The 22,130-nt window shown below is 51.7% G+C and overlaps 1 protein-coding gene across 3 annotated transcripts in view; it reads left to right on the top strand.

The window, feature by feature from the left end:
* CAMK2A (calcium/calmodulin dependent protein kinase II alpha) overlaps positions 1-22,130 on the top strand; it is a 70,373-nt gene that overhangs the window by 2,192 nt on the left and 46,051 nt on the right. For all 3 annotated transcript variants that reach the window (XM_025387196.1, XM_025387195.1, XM_025387197.1), the window contains exon 2: positions 14,973-15,067. In XM_025387196.1, the coding sequence (XP_025242981.1) occupies positions 14,973-15,067 (95 nt within the window). The remainder of the gene's footprint in view (positions 1-14,972; positions 15,068-22,130) is intronic.

Here is a 22,130-nt window from a genome sequence, read left to right as displayed (position 1 = left end):
TGTGTGAGGCCTGGGCTCACAGGCCTATGTGGGAGTATGGGTGTTATAGGCATGTGTGAGCTCATGCTGGTGTCTGCATATGTGTGGGAGGTGGCCCTGTGAGTGTATACAGGAAGGCTGCTTGCACACACACACACACACACACACAGACACGCTATCCTACAGGCATGCACCGCCTCCCTTGAGCACACATACCCCCATGTGTACGTGTGTTCACTCTTATCTGCAGACTTTCGGCTTTTCTGAATGTGTTTTGTTGCGGGTAGGGGCAGGAACATAATGTTTGGGGCTGCTCTGGAGGACTGAGGCTGTCTACAAACTTGTGCAGAGACCCCTCTCCAGGTGTTTTCCAGTGCTTGCCTAGAACCCAAGAATTCCCTGATTAGCCGTGAAGCTGCCTTTCAGGGAGTGACCAAGACTGGATTCTGGCAGGACTGCGTCATGAGTACAGTGAGATGGAGTTGAGATGTGACTCAAGTGCTCAAAGTGAAAATAAAAGTGATGTTTTGCCCCAAGAGGAGATGGATATCGTTAAGACTGGGTTTTGTGGGGGCGACTTGGCAGAGAGACCCTTCGTGAGCCTTCACAGAAAATTTCAGGGACAAGGGAGCCGTGGTGTGGCCATGGCAGGAAAACCAAGGGTAGCAGGCATGGCTAGGCCTTGTTTAATCAATTTCAGACTTCTTCCTTCCAGAGCCATCAGACTGCTCTTAACCTTTTTTAGGTCACATATTCCTCCAGGAATCTGATGAAAGTCTAAATCTACATTCCCCGGAAAAACGCACAAACCTACGAAATGTGGCATGCAATGTTAGGAGCTTGCAGGACATCGGGAAGACTATGTATGAGCCTAAGTTTGCAGAAGCTTGTATCAGAGACAAGGGGATAAAGTGGACTGATTCCGCACCCATGATGTCTGTGTTAAAAAGGCCAGAGCACATCACTGAGGAGCCTGGGGCTCCTGCTCTGCATGGCAGCGTCAGTCTGAGCGTCCAGTGGTGCAGGGAGGGGCAGTGCCCTGCATGGCCATTAGGGACACAGGCTCTGTCCCTCACCACCCATAGCTCTGTGACACCAGGCAGGCTACACTACCTCTTTACCCCCACCTGTAGTCTGGAGATAAAAAGGGCTGCGAGGATTCAGTAAGATGGTGCATGTAGAGATGCAGCCTTGAGCCTGGTGCACGACGGGCCTCAGTGCCAATTGCTACCGGGGAGACTGTTGTTCTGAAAGGCTGGGCAAGGCTGAAAGTGAGGAACGGGATCTGCTTGTACCTTTTGTCTGGAGTTGGCCCATCCGGGGCTGGGAGGAGGTTGACCAAACCGTGCTTCCCCTGTGGCTGGCCTCTTCTGTGGGAGGAAGCCATGAGGGTACCTGCAGGGCCCATCCTTCAACTGATGACCCACGGTTCCTGCCAGCTGAGACACTGCAGTCACCACCCAAAAGCTGAGCCCCTGTTTCAGAACCCACTTCAGATCACTAGCAGGGTGGCTGGAAGAGGCAGCCAGGTTGGCCCTAAAAGGGCACATGGGAGCCTTTGGGTTTCCTTCTTCAAGGTGTTGGGCTGCCCAACTGGGGAGGAGGGCAAGTCCCTCCAGAGGGCTTCTGGCATCCTGCCCAGTGAGGTCTGGCTCAGGACTGCAGGCCTTTGAGGAGCCCGAGTAGGGCTGGCCATGGATGTGAGAGGAGCTGCTTTTCTCCAGTCCTGGTGGGCAGCCCTCTGGGAACCCGTGACCGGGGCCAGGACCCTGGGCAGGGCTTCTGGAGCCTCTTGATGCTACTCGACTGCAGATTCCACTGAAGCATATGAATTCAGATGAGTCAAGAACTTGATTCCGGTCTCCTAGAAGGTTGGGGTGGGGCTGTCTCTTGGGATCCAGAGATGAGCTCATCCCTCTTCCTTTGACCCAATCCTCTTCTCTCCTGAGGATGAGAGAAATAAAAGCCCAGACCCTAATGGCACCGAAGCTTGCAGGAGGCAGGCTGCACCAGCTCCAGGGTTCAGTGTGGACTGAAGTGGGCAGGCCAGAGCTCCCAGCATACACAGCCTTCTCCAAAGACCTCTCTGAGAAAGGGAAGAATGCTGGTTATTGGGCAAAGGGGTTGCCACGGATGCACCAGAGGGCCCAGGGAAGGGGTCACGTTCAAGGAAGTGGAAAACGAGCCTTTTCCAGCCATTGGCATTCTGCAGGCTTCTGATCCTACTTCCAGGAGAGGTTAGAAAGGCAGAAAGTTGCCCTGCAGCCTGTGTCATCATTGGGCTGTATAGGAAGAGTCTCCAAAGGAGATTTCACTTGAGAGAGGGAGAGAGAGGGAGGAAGAGAGACTGGAGAGAGAACTCAGCCTACTCTTTTCTCTCTAGAAACAGAGATCTGAAATTGACCCAAGGCAGAGCTGGGATCGGAGAAGGGGTTGCAAAGGCTGCAGTTGGCCAGCATGGTTGACAGGGAGGAGAGGGCAGCTTCCTCGACCTAAGCTCCTTCTCACCTGGGTTGATCCACGGGTGGCAGTGTGGCCCAGAGGCAACTCCCTACACTGAGGTCCTGGGGCCTGGGTGCTCAAGTCCTCTCATGGGACTCAGGCTCTAACATCTGTAGAATGTGCTTAGCAATCCTGCCTTTCCCCGGCAGAGCTGTTGGATGGACAATGTCACGTTGGAGAGAGGACACTGGGCATCCATGCACCCAAAGACTGGGGGCCGTGCTTTTCTTCCACCTTTTAAACCCTCTCCTATCCACAGCACTTCGGGGCCAGCGAGGCTCTTTATCCATGAGCTCATCTCTGAAGGAGGCAGGCAGGGCTTACTCATCCAACTTACAGATGAGGAGACCGCAGCTTGAGGAGGTGGAGAGACTGGCTCAGGGGATTGTGTCCAGGTCTCCAGCACCCAGCATATTGGGGGAAGACTGCTGAGAGGGATCATGACTGGTGCCGTATCTGGGGATCATCCTCCCTCTTGTCCACTAACAAGGGAAGAGAAGTGGCCATGTGGGCAGGGGAACTCTGATGTTGCTGATTTTCTACTCATGATTCTGCCTCTAATTTACTGGGCCATCCTGGGTGAATCACTTGCCGTTTGTGTGCCTCGGCTTTACCATCTGTAAAATGGGGATCATAATACCTCTGGAGATGCCTGCAATGCCCCGTTAGAGATGCCACCTTCTGTAACCTCCCTCTGTGGAGGGCACACATGGGAAATCGCAGACCTCCAGAACATCAGAATTGTAAGGACCATGGAGATGCTCTGCTCATTGCATAGATGGCGCTTGGCTTGGTCTCTGGGAGTCAACATTCAGAGAGAAGTGATTTGTCCAAGGCCACAGGAGAGACAGGGCCCAGGCTAGGGGACTAGATGATGTGCAGGGACCAGAGGCCAAAGGACAGGAAATGGAGGGGCAAGACCTCAAGGAAAGGGTGGCAGGAACAGGGAAGGGACGAGCCTTCCTCCCTGTCCTCCAAGCCATCAGAGCCGCAGGCACGCACATGTTCTGGTGCACGCTGCAGCCCTCCGCCCCCGCGCAGCCGCCCCCACACAGGCTGAGACACACTGACACTCTGCTGAGCCTCCCTCCCTCCCTCCCTTCCTCCCCACCTCCCTCCACAAGCACACAGTGACACCACTGCCAGCATACCCTGCAGTCTGGGCCGTGGCCCTCTCTGTGGGGTGAGGGCAGAGCTTTGGAGTGCAACACTCACATCCTGTTGCCGATGCATGCGTGCTCACACACACATGTGCGTCTTCACACAGCTCACGGGAGCACACACATGCACATGGACACACACACACACACACACACACTGGCTGTGATAGGGCATAGAGCACGAGTCCGTCTCCCAGTGCAGGGATAGCAAGATGGTGCTAGCTGGGCTTCTGGGCTTTCTCTGACTTTGTCTGTCTGCTTGTCTTTTTCTGTGCTCTTCTCTCCATCTCTCTGATTTCACTGTGTCTCTGTCTCTCTGCCTCTGCCTCTGTCTCTGCCTCTGTCTCTGCCCTCTTTGCTGCAGTCCCCTTTCTGCATGTGAACCGCCTGTGGCACTCTCTTGGAGCTTCTCTCTGGCGCTGTAGGAAGCCTCCCACCCCAGGCAACCTGCTGAGTGCAGGTATAGCCCAAGCCGCTGAGACCAAGCCCAGGTCCTCCGGGTCCTCGTGCGGCATGGCTGTCTACCACGGTGTCAGGTGGGACTGTAAGGCCAGTGAGACTTTTTGTGCTGGAGAAGGTTGAGGGCCTTGGTGTCTTGGGGTCATATAAAAAGAGGAACACATCTGGGATCCTTGCATCCTTTCAACAGGTATTTCCTGAGCACGTACTCTGTTCCCAGTCCTAGGTTGAGCCCAGCATGCACCACATGCAAGACTTAGGTAGTCTCTGCCCTCGCGGGGCTCACAATCCAGTGCAAAGCCAACATTAATTAAATCACTTCAGAAATCATTATTTAAATGCAACTGGATAAGGGCTTTGGCCACATACACGGAATTGTGAGCTGCAAAGAGATCTCAATTAGTTGGGGTGAGGGAGGTATCAGGGAAAGTTCCCTGAAGTGATGACGTTAGGGAGCTAGAGGCTAAATAAGAGTTACCCAGAGGTTAGCTGGGTGCAGTGGTGCATGCCTGTAGTTCCAGCTACTCAGGAGGCTGAGGTGGGAGGATTGCTTGAGCCCAGGAGTCTGAGGATGCAATGAGCTATGATCATGCCACTGCACTCCAGCCTGGGTGATAGAGACCTTGTCTCTATCTTAAAAAGAGAGCGAAAGTAAGAGAGAGGAAGAAGAGTTAACCAGAGGGAAGAGGGTGAAAGAGTGTTCCTGAGAGCGGGAACAACTCAGACAAAAGCTCTGAGGTATGTATTTCAGTGGAGCATGTCAGCCCTAGGGGGATCTGGGGTCCCACTCTTCTCTGGCCCGTTCAGCCTGACCCCAATTTCCAGATGTTGGGTCCTAGCAGGACTATTAAAAACCTGTAGATTGTCTGGAAGAGGGGGCCAGGCAGGGTGGTGAAGGTCTGGAAGCTGAATCAAGTGAGAGAACACCAAGGAACTGAGGGGCTTTAGCAGACAGAAGAGACCCCTCAGGGACTATGTCTCTCCCTTCCCCAACCCCTGTGTCTGCAGAGATGTCCTGGGGCCTGAGAGGCCCTAGAGGCAGAGCTGCCAACTATGTAGAGTAAGGGAGGTAGCTTTTAGCTCCACAGAAGGAAGACATTCCAATGGTCAGAACCGCTCCTGCATCCCACAACTGGCTGCGGCCTCAGGAGCTAGTGCTCTGGCAGCAGAGATGTGCAAATTCCCACTCTCATCCACAGCCTTACCTTCCTTGCAGGCCTCCTGCCCTAGGTCCCTGCCCTCATCTGGGGAGATGCTTTGCTAAAAGAATGAAGTGGGAGATGATTTAGAGCCAGGGTACCCTCAATTCAATTCAGTATATCGGAGGGAAGAGGGCTCCGTTGTCTTACAGATGGCGAGCTAAGGCCCAGAGAGGGCGAGGCCCTTGCCCATGGTCACACAAGCTAGTGACACATGAGAACTGGACACTCCAGTGTCTGTCCACTCCAGTGCTTGGCTGTCCTATCCCTGGAGGCCTCTCTCTCTCTCTGACGCTTGGACCTCTGAAAGCCTTCATGGTATATACTCTGGACAGGGCCAGGCCATCAAAGACTGAGGAGAAAGTCACCCCTTGGCATGTCCCCTGCCTTGCTGGGCTCTGGCCCTGCCTTTAAGCACTGTAAAGAGAAAATAGAATATTTTTCTATTTTTCTTTTTGTGACCCATTCGAAAAAACCCTTGTGCAGCCAAAACAAGGAATATGTTGGAACTTCTGTTGGTTCAATGTTCCCTGCAGCAAACAGATTCTTCCGGATCCCAGCCCTTCTGTGTCCCCCACGAGACTTCTGCTGGATTGGTGTTTGGGGGCGGGGGGCAGTGCGGGACAGCTCAAGCACACTGCGTCCCTGCAGCATCTTTTAGAGTCTGGGAGTGGGTGGCTGCAGCCGCAGGCGGTTGAGAGGATGGGAGAGGTGTGGTTTCAGTAATAGGTCCTAGGATTTTCTGGCTGTATAATGCTTTGTTCTGTGGAGTTCTGCTCACAGAGCTGGGAAGAAGTGGGGAGAGTCAAGCAAAGGGGATGGTGAGCCCCCAGCGCCACCTCCTCTGATCTAGTCACCATTTGAGAAGCTGCATAGCTGTGTTTTGTTTGTTTATTATTAAGGAAAGGTACTAATGCCTAAATGGGAAAGAAAGAAAAAGAGAAGGCTTAAAAATTACTTATCAACAGTTGATTTCACAGATGGGTAAGCTGAGGCCTAAAAGCTTCTCATTGTTTCTGAATGAAACTGACCCCAGCTTTTTAACTGTTTTGGGAATCCGGAGTCCTCAGGGAATCTCAAATAAGCTGTGGGTACTCTCCCCCTCCCAAAATGCCCACTCACCGCAACACGCAGAATGCTGTTATTTTCCACAGTTCCTCCTACTCCAAAGTCAGACTGTGGACCTCAAGGTCAGACCCCCTCTAATCTGAGAGTACTGGGTATTGGAAAAAGCAATGGACTATGAATCAGCAGTCCTGGGTTCAAGGTCTTGGCCCCAGTCTCTTCAGCTTTGGAATAGGAGGGGGTGGACTTCAAAAGTAAGACATTGTGGGCTATACAAAGTTCTGATGCAGCCACATGTGGCCCACACTCTAGCCCAGTGCATGGTGCTGCCTCTGTGGCCCACCCCAGCTCTTTCCCCTCCCCCAGGCATTCTAACCTGTCTATTCTGGGTTCCACATCCTGGGTGATCAAATCAGCCAGCCTGGGCTATGTGTTACCACCAAAGGGTTTTGGATGCAGATTCTCTCACAGATAACAGATCTATCTGCATTTGACCAGGAACTTTCTGAAATCACCCCCAGCTCATCTCAGAGAAGTGAAATGCCTAAGTATCTTAACCAAGACTGGGGAAATTTTGGGGAAGAGGCTGGGCTTTGATTATGAGGTGCCTGCCACGTAGCATCTAGGCAAGATAATGAGTAGCTAAAAATACGGAGCTAGAGTTCCAAAGACAGGAGGGGACTCTGGATGTGGATTTCAGTTTTGGGTAATGGTCAATGACTTTAACTATTTGGGAAGTCATGGACTCCTTTGCAGAGCTGATGACTATGCATCCTTTGCCCAGAACAATGCACAGACACAGAATCATTTTAATACAGTTTTAAGTGGGTTCACAAATGTCCGGAGCCTCCCCAGAGATCACAGCTAATGGCCCCTGGTAGAAGGGATGGGCGGGAGTGGTAAGAGGGTGGGTGGAAAGAGGCCAGGAGCAGCAATACTGAGGGAAGGTGGGGCAGCGAAGGCATTTTCAGTGATGGGGGAGACCAGGAGAGCACGGCGACCCAGAAACAAAAGGAAAGGTGAGCTCAAAGCTATGTTCAGTAAGGCCAAATGCTACCTGGGGTGGGGTAGGCAAGGTGCATTAGGCTCCAGCGGGGACTGCAAGGGGTAGTGGTGAGGGTGGGAGGAGACATGGGTGGGCGAACCTGGCGCAGGCATTTCTTTCATGGAGCCCCGGGGGCGGCAGCCAGATTGTGGTGGGTTCATGGAGTGTGGGAGGTGGGAAGAGGAGGCGGCGGATGTCGGACATTTGTTCTGGAAGCTTGGCAGCAAAGAAGAAGGGAGGAAGGAAACAGCCCAGGCTGCTGGGTCGAGAGAAAGGTTCCTGGTTGTTTTGTTTTATTTGAGGAGGTTGTTTTATTTTTCTGGAAGGAGGGAGACCTCAGCATGTTTGAGGAAACAGTCAATGAAGAGCAGACACTAAAGACTACCGTAAGGGGCCCAGACAATCAGACCCCCACGGAGCCCAGAGTGGAGGGAAGTGTTTGGTGAGTGCTGTCCCCAGAAGGCCGCAATAGATCATAAATGTTCCTGTTTGCTGAGACTCACAGGTGTAACGTGGCTCTGAGTGGTCTGGGGTGAAGGTGAAGAGGCTTCCTTTAGAGAAAGTGGCAGCAACCAGTCTTGGGCAGCAGAGACCTCTCACAAACATCCCCAGGAGGGAGCGGGGCTGGTCCCATCTTTTGAATGAGGAAACTGAGGCCCAGAAGAGTAAGCAAGCTGGTAGCCAAGCTGAGTAAGGGCTCAGGTCTTCTGACTCCCCATCTAGTGCTCCTGGAGCTGCACTTGACTGCCATGTCAACTCTTCCTGCTGTTTCAGGCCAGAGAGGGCGGTGGGCCCCTGTGGGCTGGCAGCCAGCTACACCCAGGACACCTTGCCTGCCAGGCAGCTAGAAAGCAATTTCCCAGCATGAATCTTGCTTTTCACAGCCCATTAGCACGTTCCCACATTCTCAGCCACGCGCACCGGACTCACTGTCACTGTGCCCTCTCTGTCTGTCTGCCAGAGGGGGGCCTCCCTGCCTGCCCACACTCCTGCTCGTCCACTCTCAGGGGCAGGCTATTCAGCCCTGGTGAGCTGCCCCTTCCCCACCTCGCTATGGCTCCCACACACCTCCACCTTGGCTTACTTCTTCCCCGAGTTTGGCAAACATTGTCCATTTTGTTTCTGATGATGCCAGCTGTCCTCCTCCCTTCGTGGATAATGATGCCTACACAAGGCATTGTTCCTTGAGCATTTACTATACCCCAGGGACTCTGCCAAACTCATTGCCTGCCTAATTATCTCATTGAATCCTTGAAACAACTGCATAGGGTTGGTACTATTGTTGTCCATATTTTGCAGTAGGGGGGAAACAGGCTTACTGAGGTGAAGTAGCTTGCTAGGAAATAGCTGACCCACTATGTGAACTCTGCTTGGTCTGACTCAGGAGTGCCTGCTCTTCTCTATGTAGAACCGTGCTCTCCAATGTGGCAGTCATTAGCCACATATAGTTATTTAGATTAAATAAAATAAGAAATTTGGTGCTCAGTTCCACTGGTCCCATTTCAACTGCTCTGTAGCATCTGTGGCTGGTGGCTGCTGCAGTGGACAGCTCCGTGTGTGTGCATCATCACAGGAAGTTCTGTTGGACGGCACTGGTATGAAACACTAGAGCTGAAAAGCTACTGCGTTCCTGCGCCTCATCCCTACCCTAGCCTCCACATTGCAGATGAAGAGACTGTGGCCCTCACTGGGGCCGATTCTTGCCTAAGTCCTCCCAGCAGGGCTGAGGGCTGAGACTTGGTTCCTCCAGTGTCTGCCTGTCTGTCTCTCCCCAACACACCCTTCCCTGCCTACATTCTGTGACCCTCTGGCTCACATGGATACACGCTTCATACCTAGGGTGATATACATGTGCTTTGTCACACCTACAGCCTCACAGCATCACACTCTTAGGGGCTAGACCAGGTTGCCAATACATGCCTATGGCCAGACACCCACCCCTTGCACCCAGGAACACTTCCCCCACCCCTCCTCCTTTGCACCCAGGGGCATTCCCCTACACCTCTCAAGGAATTCAGAAATACTTTCACAGGCACTTCCAGGACTGCCCATGGCCATCTGCCCCAGCCCTCACACCCAGGCCTCATCCCTTCCTCTTGGGACTCTTGGCCATCACCTCCCACCCCTGCCCTCCCAACCTTGGCCTCCTTGCCTCTCCTGCCCTGTCCTGTTCCCAAGTTCCTGCCCACTTGCCCATCTGCTGGCTGCCTGCTCAGCTCAGGGCCACAAGAGGAGTGGGCTGGCTCTTCTGTTTGCCAGGGTTTCTGGGCTGTGGCCACTTGTTCGTGCAGGACAAGAATACAGAAACATTTTTTTTTTTTTTTCTTTTTTAAACAGAAGATAAAAAAGGGAAGAGGTTAGGGCTGCCGACTCACTGCCCTCATTCTCATTTTGGCTATGACTTTCCTCTGATCCCTACCGCCATGGCAGGTAGGGTTGGAGCCTGGGGCTGCCTAGGTAGCAGCCCAGCCCCTTTTCTCACCTCATTTGCCCCCCTTCTCCCCAAACTATGTCCCTTGTGATTAGTACTGTATCAAGTGTTTTGCACCAGTTACCTCACTTAATCTCCCCAACAGACCCAGGAGGTAGAGGCTGTTATTACCCTCTAACAGGAAGACGCAGAAGGGGATGGGTCAAGTTCAGCATCACACAGTTGGGGGTGAGCTAGGATTAGACTACGGGTCTTTGTGACCCCAGAGCCTCTGCTCTTGAGGACCACATTCTCCTGTCATGGTTGAGTCAGAAGAAAAAGTGCAAGGGACCTGGATTCTCTTCACAGCCTCAATTAGGAATATGCCTGCTCACTTGAGGCCTCGGTTTCCCGATCTATTAAATGGGAGAGCAGAATTCCAACTCCACAGGATTGCTGTGAGGGTCAAAAGCGTGCTTAGTGGTGAATGTACATTTGAAGGGAAGAAGACTTCTGGGCTTGTGAGGGGCTGGTGCCCTCCGGATCACCAGCTCTAAGCTTGTTTTGAGAAACTCCTTCCTCTGAGCATCTGATAAAAGCTATGCACCCTTATCTCCCTCCAAAAAATGCACTTGCTTACACTTGGATGTACAGGTGTCCTTCAAGGGGCTCAGGGTCCCCGCACTACCCCATCTATGGCATGGACTCCTGGTGAGGAGCCTCTAATTTATACAAAAGCTTGGTGCTGTTCGGAAGAGGAACTTCAGCAAGTATGGCTTCTCTTGTTTTATAGACATAGCTCTTATGGCCTTGGCTCCCTGAGCCAGAGCCCAGTCTCATGGGGCCTGTCAGGCCTCCCTGAGCAGAGCCCTCGCTGGCCCCCATCAGTGTGGATTTCCAAGGGAGACAGGATACGCAGCAGGACTTCCCCGGAAGGCGCTGGGCAGTGCTGGGCTGCCTGAGAAAGAATCACCTACAGACAGAGTTAAAATGAAATTACAAATTCCCTGGGCCTACACCCAGAGGTGCTGATTTAAGAGGTCTGGGTGGGACCTTGGAATCTGCTTATTTTTTCTTTTGAGACAGACTCTTGCTGTGTCACCCAGGCTGGAGTGCAGCGATGCTATCTCAGCTCACTACAGTCTCCAACTCCGGCACTTAAGTGATCCTCCTACATCAGCCTCCTGAGTATCTGGGAACACAGACGTGCACCACCATGCCCAGCAGTAGAGACGGAGTTTCGCCATGTTGCCCAGGCTGGTCTCAAACTCCTGGGCTCAAGCGATTCTCCCACCTTGGCCTCCCAAAGTGCCGGGATTGCAGGCGTGAGCCACCACGCCCGGCCAGAATCTGTTTTTTCGAAGATCCTTCAGGGGATTCTCAGGCAGCCAGTTTGATAATCATTGATCTAAGGTCTTTACCTAGAATGAAATTTTGCCTCTCTAATGGAGAAATTACACTCCTCCCTCCCTCCTGCTGTCCAACCATCCCTTCTTCAATCCCTCCATCCACCCACACATATTAATTGAGCTGTAGCTCTGGACCAAGTTTTGTCAGGTGCTGATGAGCAGGACAAGACCCAGCTCCTGCACCCTGGAGCTCACAACCTTCCCCGCTTCCTGCCCTTCTCTTCCTGGAGTTCTCAGAACCTTGCCCAGATGTGGCCACTTTAAACTTTTTTCTCATAGGGCTTTTGAGAATCATGGCCCCCAGCTAGAGGGGGACCTAAAGGTCTTTGGGGTCCATCCCCATCCCTGGGTAGGGCGGGCACGTTTGAGAGACCAGTTGTTCCCCATCTTCCTTAGATGCCTGTTCCTATTCCTAACACCCCATCTGAAAATTTCCTCTCCTGTCTCACTCCATTTTCTCTCACTCTTGCTGAAATCCACCTCCTTCTCCTGCAAGTCACACTCATGGAGGCTCTATTGGCATTAGACACTGGGTATTCAAGCACTGGGGACAGAGGAAAAATGTGAAAGTCCTGGCCCTCAGGAACTCACTGTCAGGGTGGGAGAAATAAGCCGGTGGAGGAGCCACCACCAGTCTGAGTTAGATGGGGGTGTAGGGTTGTGATATTATGATATCATAAGAAATCTAGAAATATGTAGTTGGTCATTGTCCCTGGTTCTTGGCACAGAGCTCCCCAAACCCTTGTAATTTTCTAAGTGATGGAGGTACTAACAGCATCTTTTGTTCTAGTATTTGGTCTTAGAACCCAGTTCCTGACTCAAAGCTCCCAACTGCCTTGGAATTTCCTGGGTGATGAGAGCATCTTTTGTTCTAATGAGGCAGCTTTGGGTGGGTGCCTGTGTGGGAGCTGGTCACAGAAAGATCAAACCATGGCCAGAAGCTTAGAACTTTCAGCCCCTCCCTGCATTCTCAGGGAGGGGAGAGGGGCTGGGGATTGCGTTAATAAACAATCATGCCTAGTGATGAGACCTCCATAAAGGTCTCTTAAGTACGGAGCTTGGAGACCTTCCGGGTTGGTGAACGCATCCACATGCCCTGAGGGTGACACACCCCAACTCCATGGGGACAAAAGTTCCTGTGTTCAAGATCCTTCCAGACCTTGCTCTGTGCCCCTCTTCATCTAGCTGTTCATCTGTACCCTTTATCATAACCTCTGTTGTAAACACACACACATGCACAACTGGTAAATGTAAGTAAGCGTTTTCCTGAGTTTTGTGAGCCATCATAGAAAATTCTAAAAGGAGGAGGTTGTGGGATCCCCCAGTCACCAGCCAGGTTGGACAGAATTGTGAGTAACCTGAGGACCCACTATTTGTGATTGGTATCTGAAGCAAGGGGATCGTCTTGTAGGTTTTAGCCCTTAACCTGTGGGGTCTGCACTAACTCTAGGTAGTTAGTTTCATAACTGAATTATAGGATACCCAACTGGTGTCCAGAGAATAAGTTGCTATGAAAAAAAAAAAAAAAAAAACCCTTTATAGCTGGTGGCCAGAAGTGTTGCGGGAATGATGGAAGAAAAATGAATCTTTTCTAAGCAGGGGTGCTCTGGAAGCATGGAAGAGGGGCCGCGTAGCAGGGGAGAGTCTCAGGGAGGGGACTGGGGTCTTGCTGCTTTCTTCCTGGTAGCATATGGACAGGCTGCATGCCCCAAGGAGGAGCCACAGCTGTGCGAGGCCCTCTGCGTGCCCATGAATTCTGGCCCCCTCTAGCTTTCCTACAAGGTTATATTTCTTGGTCTGTAGTCTGTATCCTGGCTCCTTCCTCCTCATCCTTCTCTACAGTTTCCCAGCCGCTCATTTCCTGCTGCCCAGACATGAAGCCAGTGATACCATGCTCAGGGCTGTGTGCAGAGCAGGCATCTGTGCTAGCCTGCAGGCTTCTTCAGTGCCTGCCAGCATCCTCCTCTGCCTTGTCAGCCTCATCTTTTTGTGGGCTTGGAGCTGCCCATGAGCTTGGGATGGGGCATCCAAGTTTGGAGGATGTGATGTGTGCAGCCATGTCAAAAACCTGGGTGTGGCCCAGCCTGCCAGGAACTGGAAGGCTTACTTGGTGTGGAAGTCACACACCCAAGAGTGCTAACATCTGAGTTCTAGACACAGCTCTGCCTGTTATGAACCATTTGACCTTGAGCAATCTACACTGGAACTCAAAGTCTTGAGGAATCATAATCTACATTTTAACAAGGTACCTAGGTGACTTCCCTGGACATTTAGATTTGGGAAACCTGCCCAGGAGACTCTCTCCTTCCATTAGCACGGGGTTAGGGTGCTATAGTGGTGACTACGGTCAGTATTGGGCCCTTTAGGAGTCTCCTGTGTATATGAAGGGATTGGAGTGCATGGCCTTTGTGGCAAAGAGAGCAAAATGGCATCTAGACTCCAGATCTAGCCCTTAGACAAGTTTTGTTTGGCCTAACACCATCCTCAAATTCTTTTGGAATAGGTGCCAGTATTTAAAAATTGGAAAATTTCTCATCAATATCTAGTTTTGTAGCTTTTCCTGAAAAATCAAATGAGGTAGGAAATGGGCCACATTCTACGTGGTGACAATGTTTTCCCCTGTGAGGTGGAAAACTCACAGATCTTGCCCCAAGTTCTCTTATAATTACTAATAGTTTGAGGATAAAATCCCAAGAGTCTCTTAAAACGTGAAAAGATGCTCAGCTTCACTTGTAATATGACAATTACAAATTGAATTACAGCAAATTGCCATTTTCCACTTGTCTCTTTAGCAGATATAAAAAGTTTGATAAAACACTGTGTTGACAAGGGCAAAGGAAACTGGCACCCTTGCATTCTAGTGGGAAGGTGAGTTGGTACAATCTTTAATACGGACAATCTCTCATTATCCATTGAAATCAGCAAACAACACCTGCCCCTTGACCGGATAACATAAGTTCTGGAAATGTATCCACGCAGACACGTGCATACATAAGATATATAATTCTAATGCACACATACACGGCTAGTCATTGTAGCATTGTTTGTAATGGCTATAGATTGAAACTAATCTGAGTGCCCATCGGTAGGGGACTGGCTGAATAAAGGATCAGACAGCCATACAATTACATACTAAGTAACAAGGAACTCTTATGTTATGATACGGAAGGAGGATCTCTAAAAATATATTATTCACTGAAAAAAGGAAGGTGGAGAACAGTATACAGTGTCCAGTACCATTAGTGTGTGGGACACTGTCTGTGGAAAGAGACTCAAGGACATGGTGACAGTGGTAATCTCTGGGAAGGGGACCTCAGAGGCTGTAGTACAGTGGCGAGAGGGAGTCATTTTACTACCCATACCTTTATATCTTTTGAACTTTGAACCATGTCCATGTTTACCTACTGAAAGAATAAAAAACTAAAAACTTTCAGAGACCTGGTTTCTGCGGTTCTAACACTACATGATTCTAATGTTTTACAGCATGGTGAGCCCAACTTTGATGACGTTGGCAGGCTCCTCTCACTTGAGGCCAAGCTTCTAATCTTCTGCTTCTGGGTCCATCTTCTGGGTCTCTCTGGCCTCGCTCTGTCCCTGAGTTGGGCCACAGAAGCCCCTGTGAGCTTGAGCAGCACTGATGAAGGGCTTCCTTCTAGCATAGGGCAGCGACGTGAACTCCAACATCTCCTAGGGACACAGCCCTTGGGCGTTCCCTCACCCTCTCCACCTTCTCTGTCCTCCTAGGGGAGCCTTCTCGGTAGTGCGAAGGTGTGTGAAGGTGCTGGCCGGCCAGGAGTATGCTGCCAAGATCATCAACACCAAGAAGCTGTCAGCCAGAGGTAGGTGCCTGATCTCTACCCTGCCCACCCTCTAGGGCTCTCCTCTCTCCCCTTACCTGTACTGCTTGGTTTAGACCAGGACCCCGGGCCGAGCCCATGGGTGATACTTATGGCAGGGGTGGGGGCTGCTCTTCCTGGGGGTGCCTTGAGAATAGACCTTCCCTTTTTCCTTCTTTTTGTTTTTTCGAGGCTGGAGACCACAGCCTCACCCAGACAGGCCAAGCTCTGTACCTCACAGGTGAGGACTGAGACACCAGATGGGCCCTCCTTTCCCTGCTCTCCTGCCACTCGCTGTCACTTCTCCCCTCCAGACCTCTACCCTCGCCATTCCTTCTGCCTGAACGCCATCTCCTGGCTCCTTTCATGAATGGCTGTTTCTCAGCCTTCAGGTCTCAGCTTAAGGTCACATCCTTTGAGAGGTTTTCCTGACCCCCCCAATCTGACGAGGCCTCCTCCATTTTCTCTCTCTCTCTCTCTCTTTTTTTTTTTTTTTTCTGAGATGGAGTTTCACTCTTGTCGCCCAGGCTGGAGTGCAATGGTGCGATCTTGGCTCACTGCAACCTCCTCCTCCTGGGTTCAAGCAATTCTCCTGCCTCAGCCTCCCGAGTAGCTGGGATTACAAGCGCCCAGCACCATGCCCGGCTAATTTTTTTTCTTTGTATTTTTAGTAGCGATGGGGTTTCACCATGTTGGCCAGGCTGGTCTCGAACTCTTGACCTCAGATGATCTGTCCTCCTCGGCCTCCCAAAGTGCTGGGATTACATGCGTGAGCCATCATGCCTGACCTATTTTCTCTCATATTACTGTTTATTTCCTTTATGGCTTTCCCTGACCTAGACTCATCCTGTTTACTGATAAGGCCCCTTGTTTAATACCCACCTCCCTTTTGGGGCTGTAGACTTCAAGAGTATGGGCTACTCTGCACCCAGCACCTAGGACAGCACCTGCCACACAGAGAGGGGCCAGTGAACTCCAAGTGCGCTTGGCTTCAGCTATGCCACTCTTGGGTCTTCCAGAGAGTGGGTCTGGGATATGATCTGGGTTTTGGAAAAGATGCCCAGATAACTCTAATTTGCAGATGAGTTTGAGTACCATGGCCCTAAGACCTTAGAAGTGGTCCTGGGCCAGTGACGTTAGCATCCCCAGCAGCTTGTTAGAAAAGCAAAGCCTAGAGCCCCACACCAGACTTGAAGAATCTGAATCTGCATTTTAACAAGATACCTGGGTGATTGTGGACATTAAAATCTGGGAAGCCTGCCCAGGAGATGAGCTTCTTGCCATGACTGTGTTTGAGACAGTGATGGTGGTAACCACGGTCAGTGTGTTGGAAAGGGTTATCTTCAAAGATGCCAGTCCCCACCCTGAATGAAATGGTGTATAAGCTTTCCTTGGGACCGCCTGGTGGCAGAGAGAATTCCGTTGGATGAGGTGGGGGCAGGTGTGGGCTGTACAATCCATGGTTTGTGCAGTGCAGGAGATGTTGTGTGAGAGGCTGGCAGAGTGTCCAGGTGTTTGATAGGCACAGCTGTGTGGGGCCAGGGGCCAGCAGGTGCAGGTTCGTGGCTGTCCTCACAGTGGCTGGTACAGGAGGCTCATGCTGCTCCCAGCAGGCCTCCCAGCAGGCCTCATGTTGGACTGTGTGTTGCTGCCTTTCTTCTCTGGCTCAGTGTTGCTGGGAGCTCAGCACTTTCTTTCAGTTACCGACCTCCCCCCATGTCTTGCAGGTCAAAGTGGATCAGCAGAGGGGGTCGCTGGGGGTAGGGTGAGGGTCTCTGAAGGGCCAGAAGCCCCGCATGGTACACAGTGTGAAAAGTCCAAGCTTGTGAAAGGCTGGGAGCTAGAGACAGGGCAGGCAGGAATGCTGGCAGGAGTGTTGCCTCATGGCCAGATGCCTGGATTGGCCTTGTCATTGCTGTGTGACTAGCAGCAGTCTGGTGCCCTCTCTGTGCATTGGGTGTTGAGGAACCAAGGAAGATGTCCCAATCCCTGAGATACAACAGGGACAGGGGGCGACGGGTTGAGGTTGCCCCAACGGGAGAGAGGGTCAGGCCCCAAGGTCGTCCCTGGATGCTGGGATCTCAGGTTAGTTCACCACACTCTCGGGGCACATCCACACACACACTTGCATGTTGACCAAAAGAGACAGATGTGTATGGGAGAGTGGAAGGGTCATGGCTCCTGTTTTGGAAAGTGACTAAGCACTCCTGGGACAGTGCAGACCCGGGGCTACGCCAGACAGCCACTTCCCAAGCCGCCTCTCTTTGGCAACTTGTTGAGTCCTTGACCTCTTGGAAGGAAGGTGGCTGGGCCTAGGTGAGTGTGGAGGGTGGGGGTGGGGAGGTTATCAGGGAACCTTCCGGAAAAGTCTGCCAACTGCCAGCTGCTTTTCTTCCCAGCGGGAGAGGAGGAGCAGAGCTTCTTTTAGCATGGTTCTTTGTTTGCCACTCCTGGTGCCTCGGGGGCGGGGAGGGGGGGTTAATGCTGAATATTTGGCAACAGACTCTAAGCATCTCCTGCTGGTGCTCCTGGGTGACTTCCGGCAGCGCCCAGCAGGGGCTGTGCCCACCCTCCCGGGAGCTGTGGCTTTCTTTTTGCCCACCCTGCCCAGCCTCTTCTAGCAAGTGGTTCCCAAACCCACGATATATTTGTGTATGTATTTTTAATCTAGTCGTTTAACAAATGTTCATAGTATAAACAAACCAAAGAAACCATGAAGAAATGAAGTGAAAAGTGAAAATTTTGCCTGTTCCAATCCCTGCCAAATACCTTTGGTAGCTTTTTTAAAAACACAGCTGCCTGAGTTCCACCCATGAGGGTTGGATTCAGTAGGTGGGGCCCAAGCCCCCGCATTAAAAAAATCCTGTCATCAGTAACAGTAGCTATTAACACCGACCTAATACAATAACATAGGCTCAGCGCTAACCCCCACTGGGTGCTGTATAGCCTCCTAGCGCATCCTCCCCACGGCACACACAGAGGTAGCATTCTAAGGGCACATTGGGCACATGCATGAGGCTGGTGCAGCCGGAGGTGACTGGCCTGGGCATTGTGACCTCCACGGGCCTCACTCCTAGCTCGAGCATGAGGGGGTCACTTCCTTGGCTCCTCAGTGACCAGTCTCGGAGCACCAGGTGGGGAGCATGATGAGCTCATCCAGCCTGCTCTACAGTGTCATTCAGGTCCCTGCAAGGAAGCCTCTGAGGGGACGGCAAGACGTGCTTCCCATCTCTCCTGTCCTCCTCCCCACCCCTTGCCCGGCACTCTTGTTCCTTGGGATGATTGCTGTAGCTCCCAGGATCGGGCTGTCCTATGCAGGGAGCAGGTACTTGCTCCCAGACTTGAGGTCTCTTTTCTCTCCTGGCTTGTGTGCCTCTTGCTGGAATCTCGGGCTGCCTGCCTGCTGGAGTCCACTCCCCTCTGGAGGCAGAGCCCTGCCCATTTGTATGATTGCAGGTCCTTCCAGGCCTGCTCTGTCCTGCCTCACCCTGCTGGGACTGTCTGGCCCCAGGGACCTCACCCCAGAATGTCCATCCACCTCTGCCTGCTGAGCTCTGCTGAGCCTTGCTGTGCTCTTAGCCCCCACACCCTGGAGGTGACCCAACCATCTGGGGAGGAAGCGAAAAGGTTCCCAAGATATTATCATGGGCATTGGGGAAGCTCCCCAGGTCCGCAGGCAGGAGGCTGAAGACTTCTAGCTTCCCTCAGAGCTCTCACCATCATGGGACTCTGCTGAGATGATGGATCGATTCATCAATTAATTAATTATTAGAATGGGGCTGGGTTCAGGGGCTCACATCTTTAATCCCAGCACTTTGGGAGGCCGAGGTGGGAGGATCACTTGAGGCCGGGAGTTCAAGACTAGCCTGGGCCATATGGTGAGACCCCTGTCTCTTAAAAATATAAAAAATTAGCCGGGCGTGGTAGTGGGCTCCTGTAGTCCCAGCTACTCAAGAGGGAGGCTGAGGAGTGAGAATCATCTGAGCCCAGAAGTGGAGGCTGCAGTGAGCCGTGATCCTGCCACTGCGCTCTAACCTGGGTGATGAGAGTCAAACTGTGTCTCAAAAAAAATTATTAGAATGGGAAGCAATATAGTAAAAGTAGCTATGTACATGGATTGAAATCTCAGCTCTGCCGCTTGTTTGCTATGGGATCTTGGACAAGCTGCTTAGCAGCTCTACACCATGCCCTGGGAATGTGGCAGTGACCAACAGAAAAGGTCTTGCTCTCATTGTGCCCGTTTTCTAGGGAGTGAGACTGAAAATAACATTAAACACATATGTCAGCTGGGTAGCTTCAGGTAGTGACAAGTGTTAACCAAGAAGATAAGACAGGGTATGGGGAGGTGATGCAGCAGGAGGGACACGCTTAGAAAAGGCAGCCAGGGAATCTTTCCAAGGAGGTGACATTGTGCCGGGGCCTGCCTGATGAGAAGACCCAGGGAAGAGCTTTCCAGGCAGAAGGCACAGCAGGTGCAGAGGCCCTGAGGTGGGAAGGAGCTTGGTGTGTCAGGGCAGAGAGGAGGCCAGTGTGGCTGGAGCTTCCTGGCCAAGGTGAGGCCAGACCCAGCGAGGAGTTTGGATTGTGCTCTAAGTACATTGGGAAGCTGCTGGACAGTTGGAAGCCAAGCAGTGACAGGATTTAATGGATATTTTAAAAAGAGCTCCTTGGCGGGGCCGGGTGTTCTAATCCCAGCACTTTGGGAGGGTGAGGCGGGCGGATCACAAGGTCAGGAGTTCGAGACCAGCTTGGCCAGGCCAGCATGGTGAAACCCCGTCTCTACTAAAAATACAAAAAATTAGCCTGACATGGTGGCGTGCGCCTGTAGTCCCAGCTACTTGGCAGGCAGAGATTGCAGTGAGCCAAGATCGAGCCACTGCACTCCAGTCTGGGCGACAGAGTGAGACCCTGTCCCCCCGCGAAAAAAAAAGCTCCTTGGCTGAGGGGAGGAGTGGTGGGGGAAAGGTGCAGGGGTAGAGGCCTCAGAGCTCTGAGTTTTCAGATGATTTTGGTGAGCCATTTTGATAAAGGGACTGTTCCTTTGTCAACAGGCCTCAGTTTCTCCATCTATATAACAAAGCACGGCCTCGGAGGTCAAAAGAAGCATGGTCCCCACATGTCACATGTCCTGAGGTTCTCTGTATATTAGAAAATGAAAACACTGCAGAGTTACCAGAAATATTGTATAATGTATATGTTTACACTCAGTAGGATGAATACTTTCAACAGTGACAATGCAGGTTAATTGTACTATGCATATGATGATGATAAGACTTATAAAATTAGTTCCTAGCATTTCCAGCAGTGAGGTCTTGTAACCAGATACAAGTTTAATGTTGCATGGCCAGCGTTTTCTTCTTTCAATCTTGTCAATGTTCTCTGCTCCTGGGTAACCTCACAGGGAGAAATAGCAAAATTCCAGATTTGGGGCTCCCGCTTCCTGAATGTATAGCCTAGGCCAGAAGCCTCCTTCCCTCTCTGACAGGCCTGATCTTGACCTGCCTGAGTTCTGGTTCTGCTGCCGGTAGGATATGGGGGTAGGGCATGGGATGTGGAGCAGGGGGAGGGCCCTGCCTGGTCAACTGTGGATGGGCATCCCCTCCTGTGCCCAGGAGTCAGCCTCCCCTCCCCTGGAGGATATGAAAGGAGCCCATGGAGGGAGGGGGAATCAAGGGATGCCCCCCAACCTGGCCCCACCTCCTCATCCCTAGCTTGCAGCCAGCTTTCAGCTGGGGAGTTGAGCCATGGAAACTGAATTGGACTTAATTGCTTTGCTGGTGGAAAAGCCACCTTTCAGTATTGATTTTGGCTTCTGCATCCCTTGGAGGACAGCCAGTGATTGCTCTAGTGAAGGGGGCAGGGGAAAGGGGAGCTGGATTCCTGGGGACAAGGGCTGGAACTTTGTCCATTCTCACCACCCCCCATCCACATACCTGCCCATTCTGAGAGGGCCATTCAGGGCCAGGGTTCTAGTGTTGGCTTGGCATCTGAGTGTTGGCATGAGTTTCTTTCTGTGGGTCTTCATTTTTCTATTTGAGAACTGGGGGCAAGTGGAGGTAGTGGTTATGAGCTGGGGCATGGAGAATAGTATAGCCCAGGATTGAAAGCCCAGCTCTGGAGTCTGACTGTCTGGGTACAAATCATGGCTCCACCGCTCAGTGCAGGATTGACTTTGGGCAGGTACTTAACCTCTCTGAAGCTCTGTCTCCTCCTCTGGAAAGGCAGAAAAATGATAGTAACTTCCTCAAAGGATTGTATGAGGGCTTGAAAGGCATATAAAGCCCTCTGCACAGTGCTTGGCACAGAGTTTTTAAAAAGCGGTTTCTTTTTACGGTTTTGTTTGTTAAATTAAGGCGTTAACTACCAAATTGTGAAAAAAGCACCAAAATGGAAAATAGGAAATGCATTTTCAGTTCTAGCTCTGCCGCCACGGAGGCCTCAGCTTGCTCAGGCTGCAGTTTCCTTATCTATAAAGTGGGGAGAGTGGTGTCTCCAGCCCAGGATTGTTTAGGGGCACGGAGTAGGGTCATGTGTCCCACTGTTCCCAGCAGCTGGAGAATCAGAAGCCACAGTGGCAGATCCCGAGCAAGGCCTTTCTCCCGGGTGTGTGGAGAGGCCCAGGAGACTCGCACAGCAGTCCAGAAGGCAGGTGGGAGAGCTCTGGGTGGGCCCCCGCAGATTATTTGGGACTCTTTGTGTCCCTGGTCCCAGAGTCTCCTGAAAGGGAGGTGGCTTCTGGGAATTAACACAGCCCTCTGGAAGAATAGTCAGTCACTCCCTTAGAAAAGCACATTCATTCAGTCATTTATTCTTTCATTTGGTTATTTCTTTTCTTTTCTTTTCTTTTTGAGACGAAGTCTCGCTCTGTCGCCTAGGCTGGAGTACAGTGGCATGATCTCAGCTCACTCCAACCTCCACCTTCAAGCAATTCTCCTGCCTCAGCCTCCTGAGCAGCTGGGATTACAGGCACCTGCCATCACACCCAGCTAATTTTTGTATTTTTAGTAGAGATGGGGTTTCACCATGTTGCCCAGGCTGGTCTCGAACTCCTGAGCTCAGGTGAGCC

The sequence above is a fragment of the Theropithecus gelada genome, chromosome 6 (assembly GCF_003255815.1).
Source record: "Theropithecus gelada isolate Dixy chromosome 6, Tgel_1.0, whole genome shotgun sequence".
Classification (NCBI taxonomy): Eukaryota; Metazoa; Chordata; class Mammalia; order Primates; family Cercopithecidae; genus Theropithecus; species Theropithecus gelada.
Note: the sequence above shows the minus strand (reverse complement) of the source record. Positions and strands in the feature narration are given on the sequence as shown.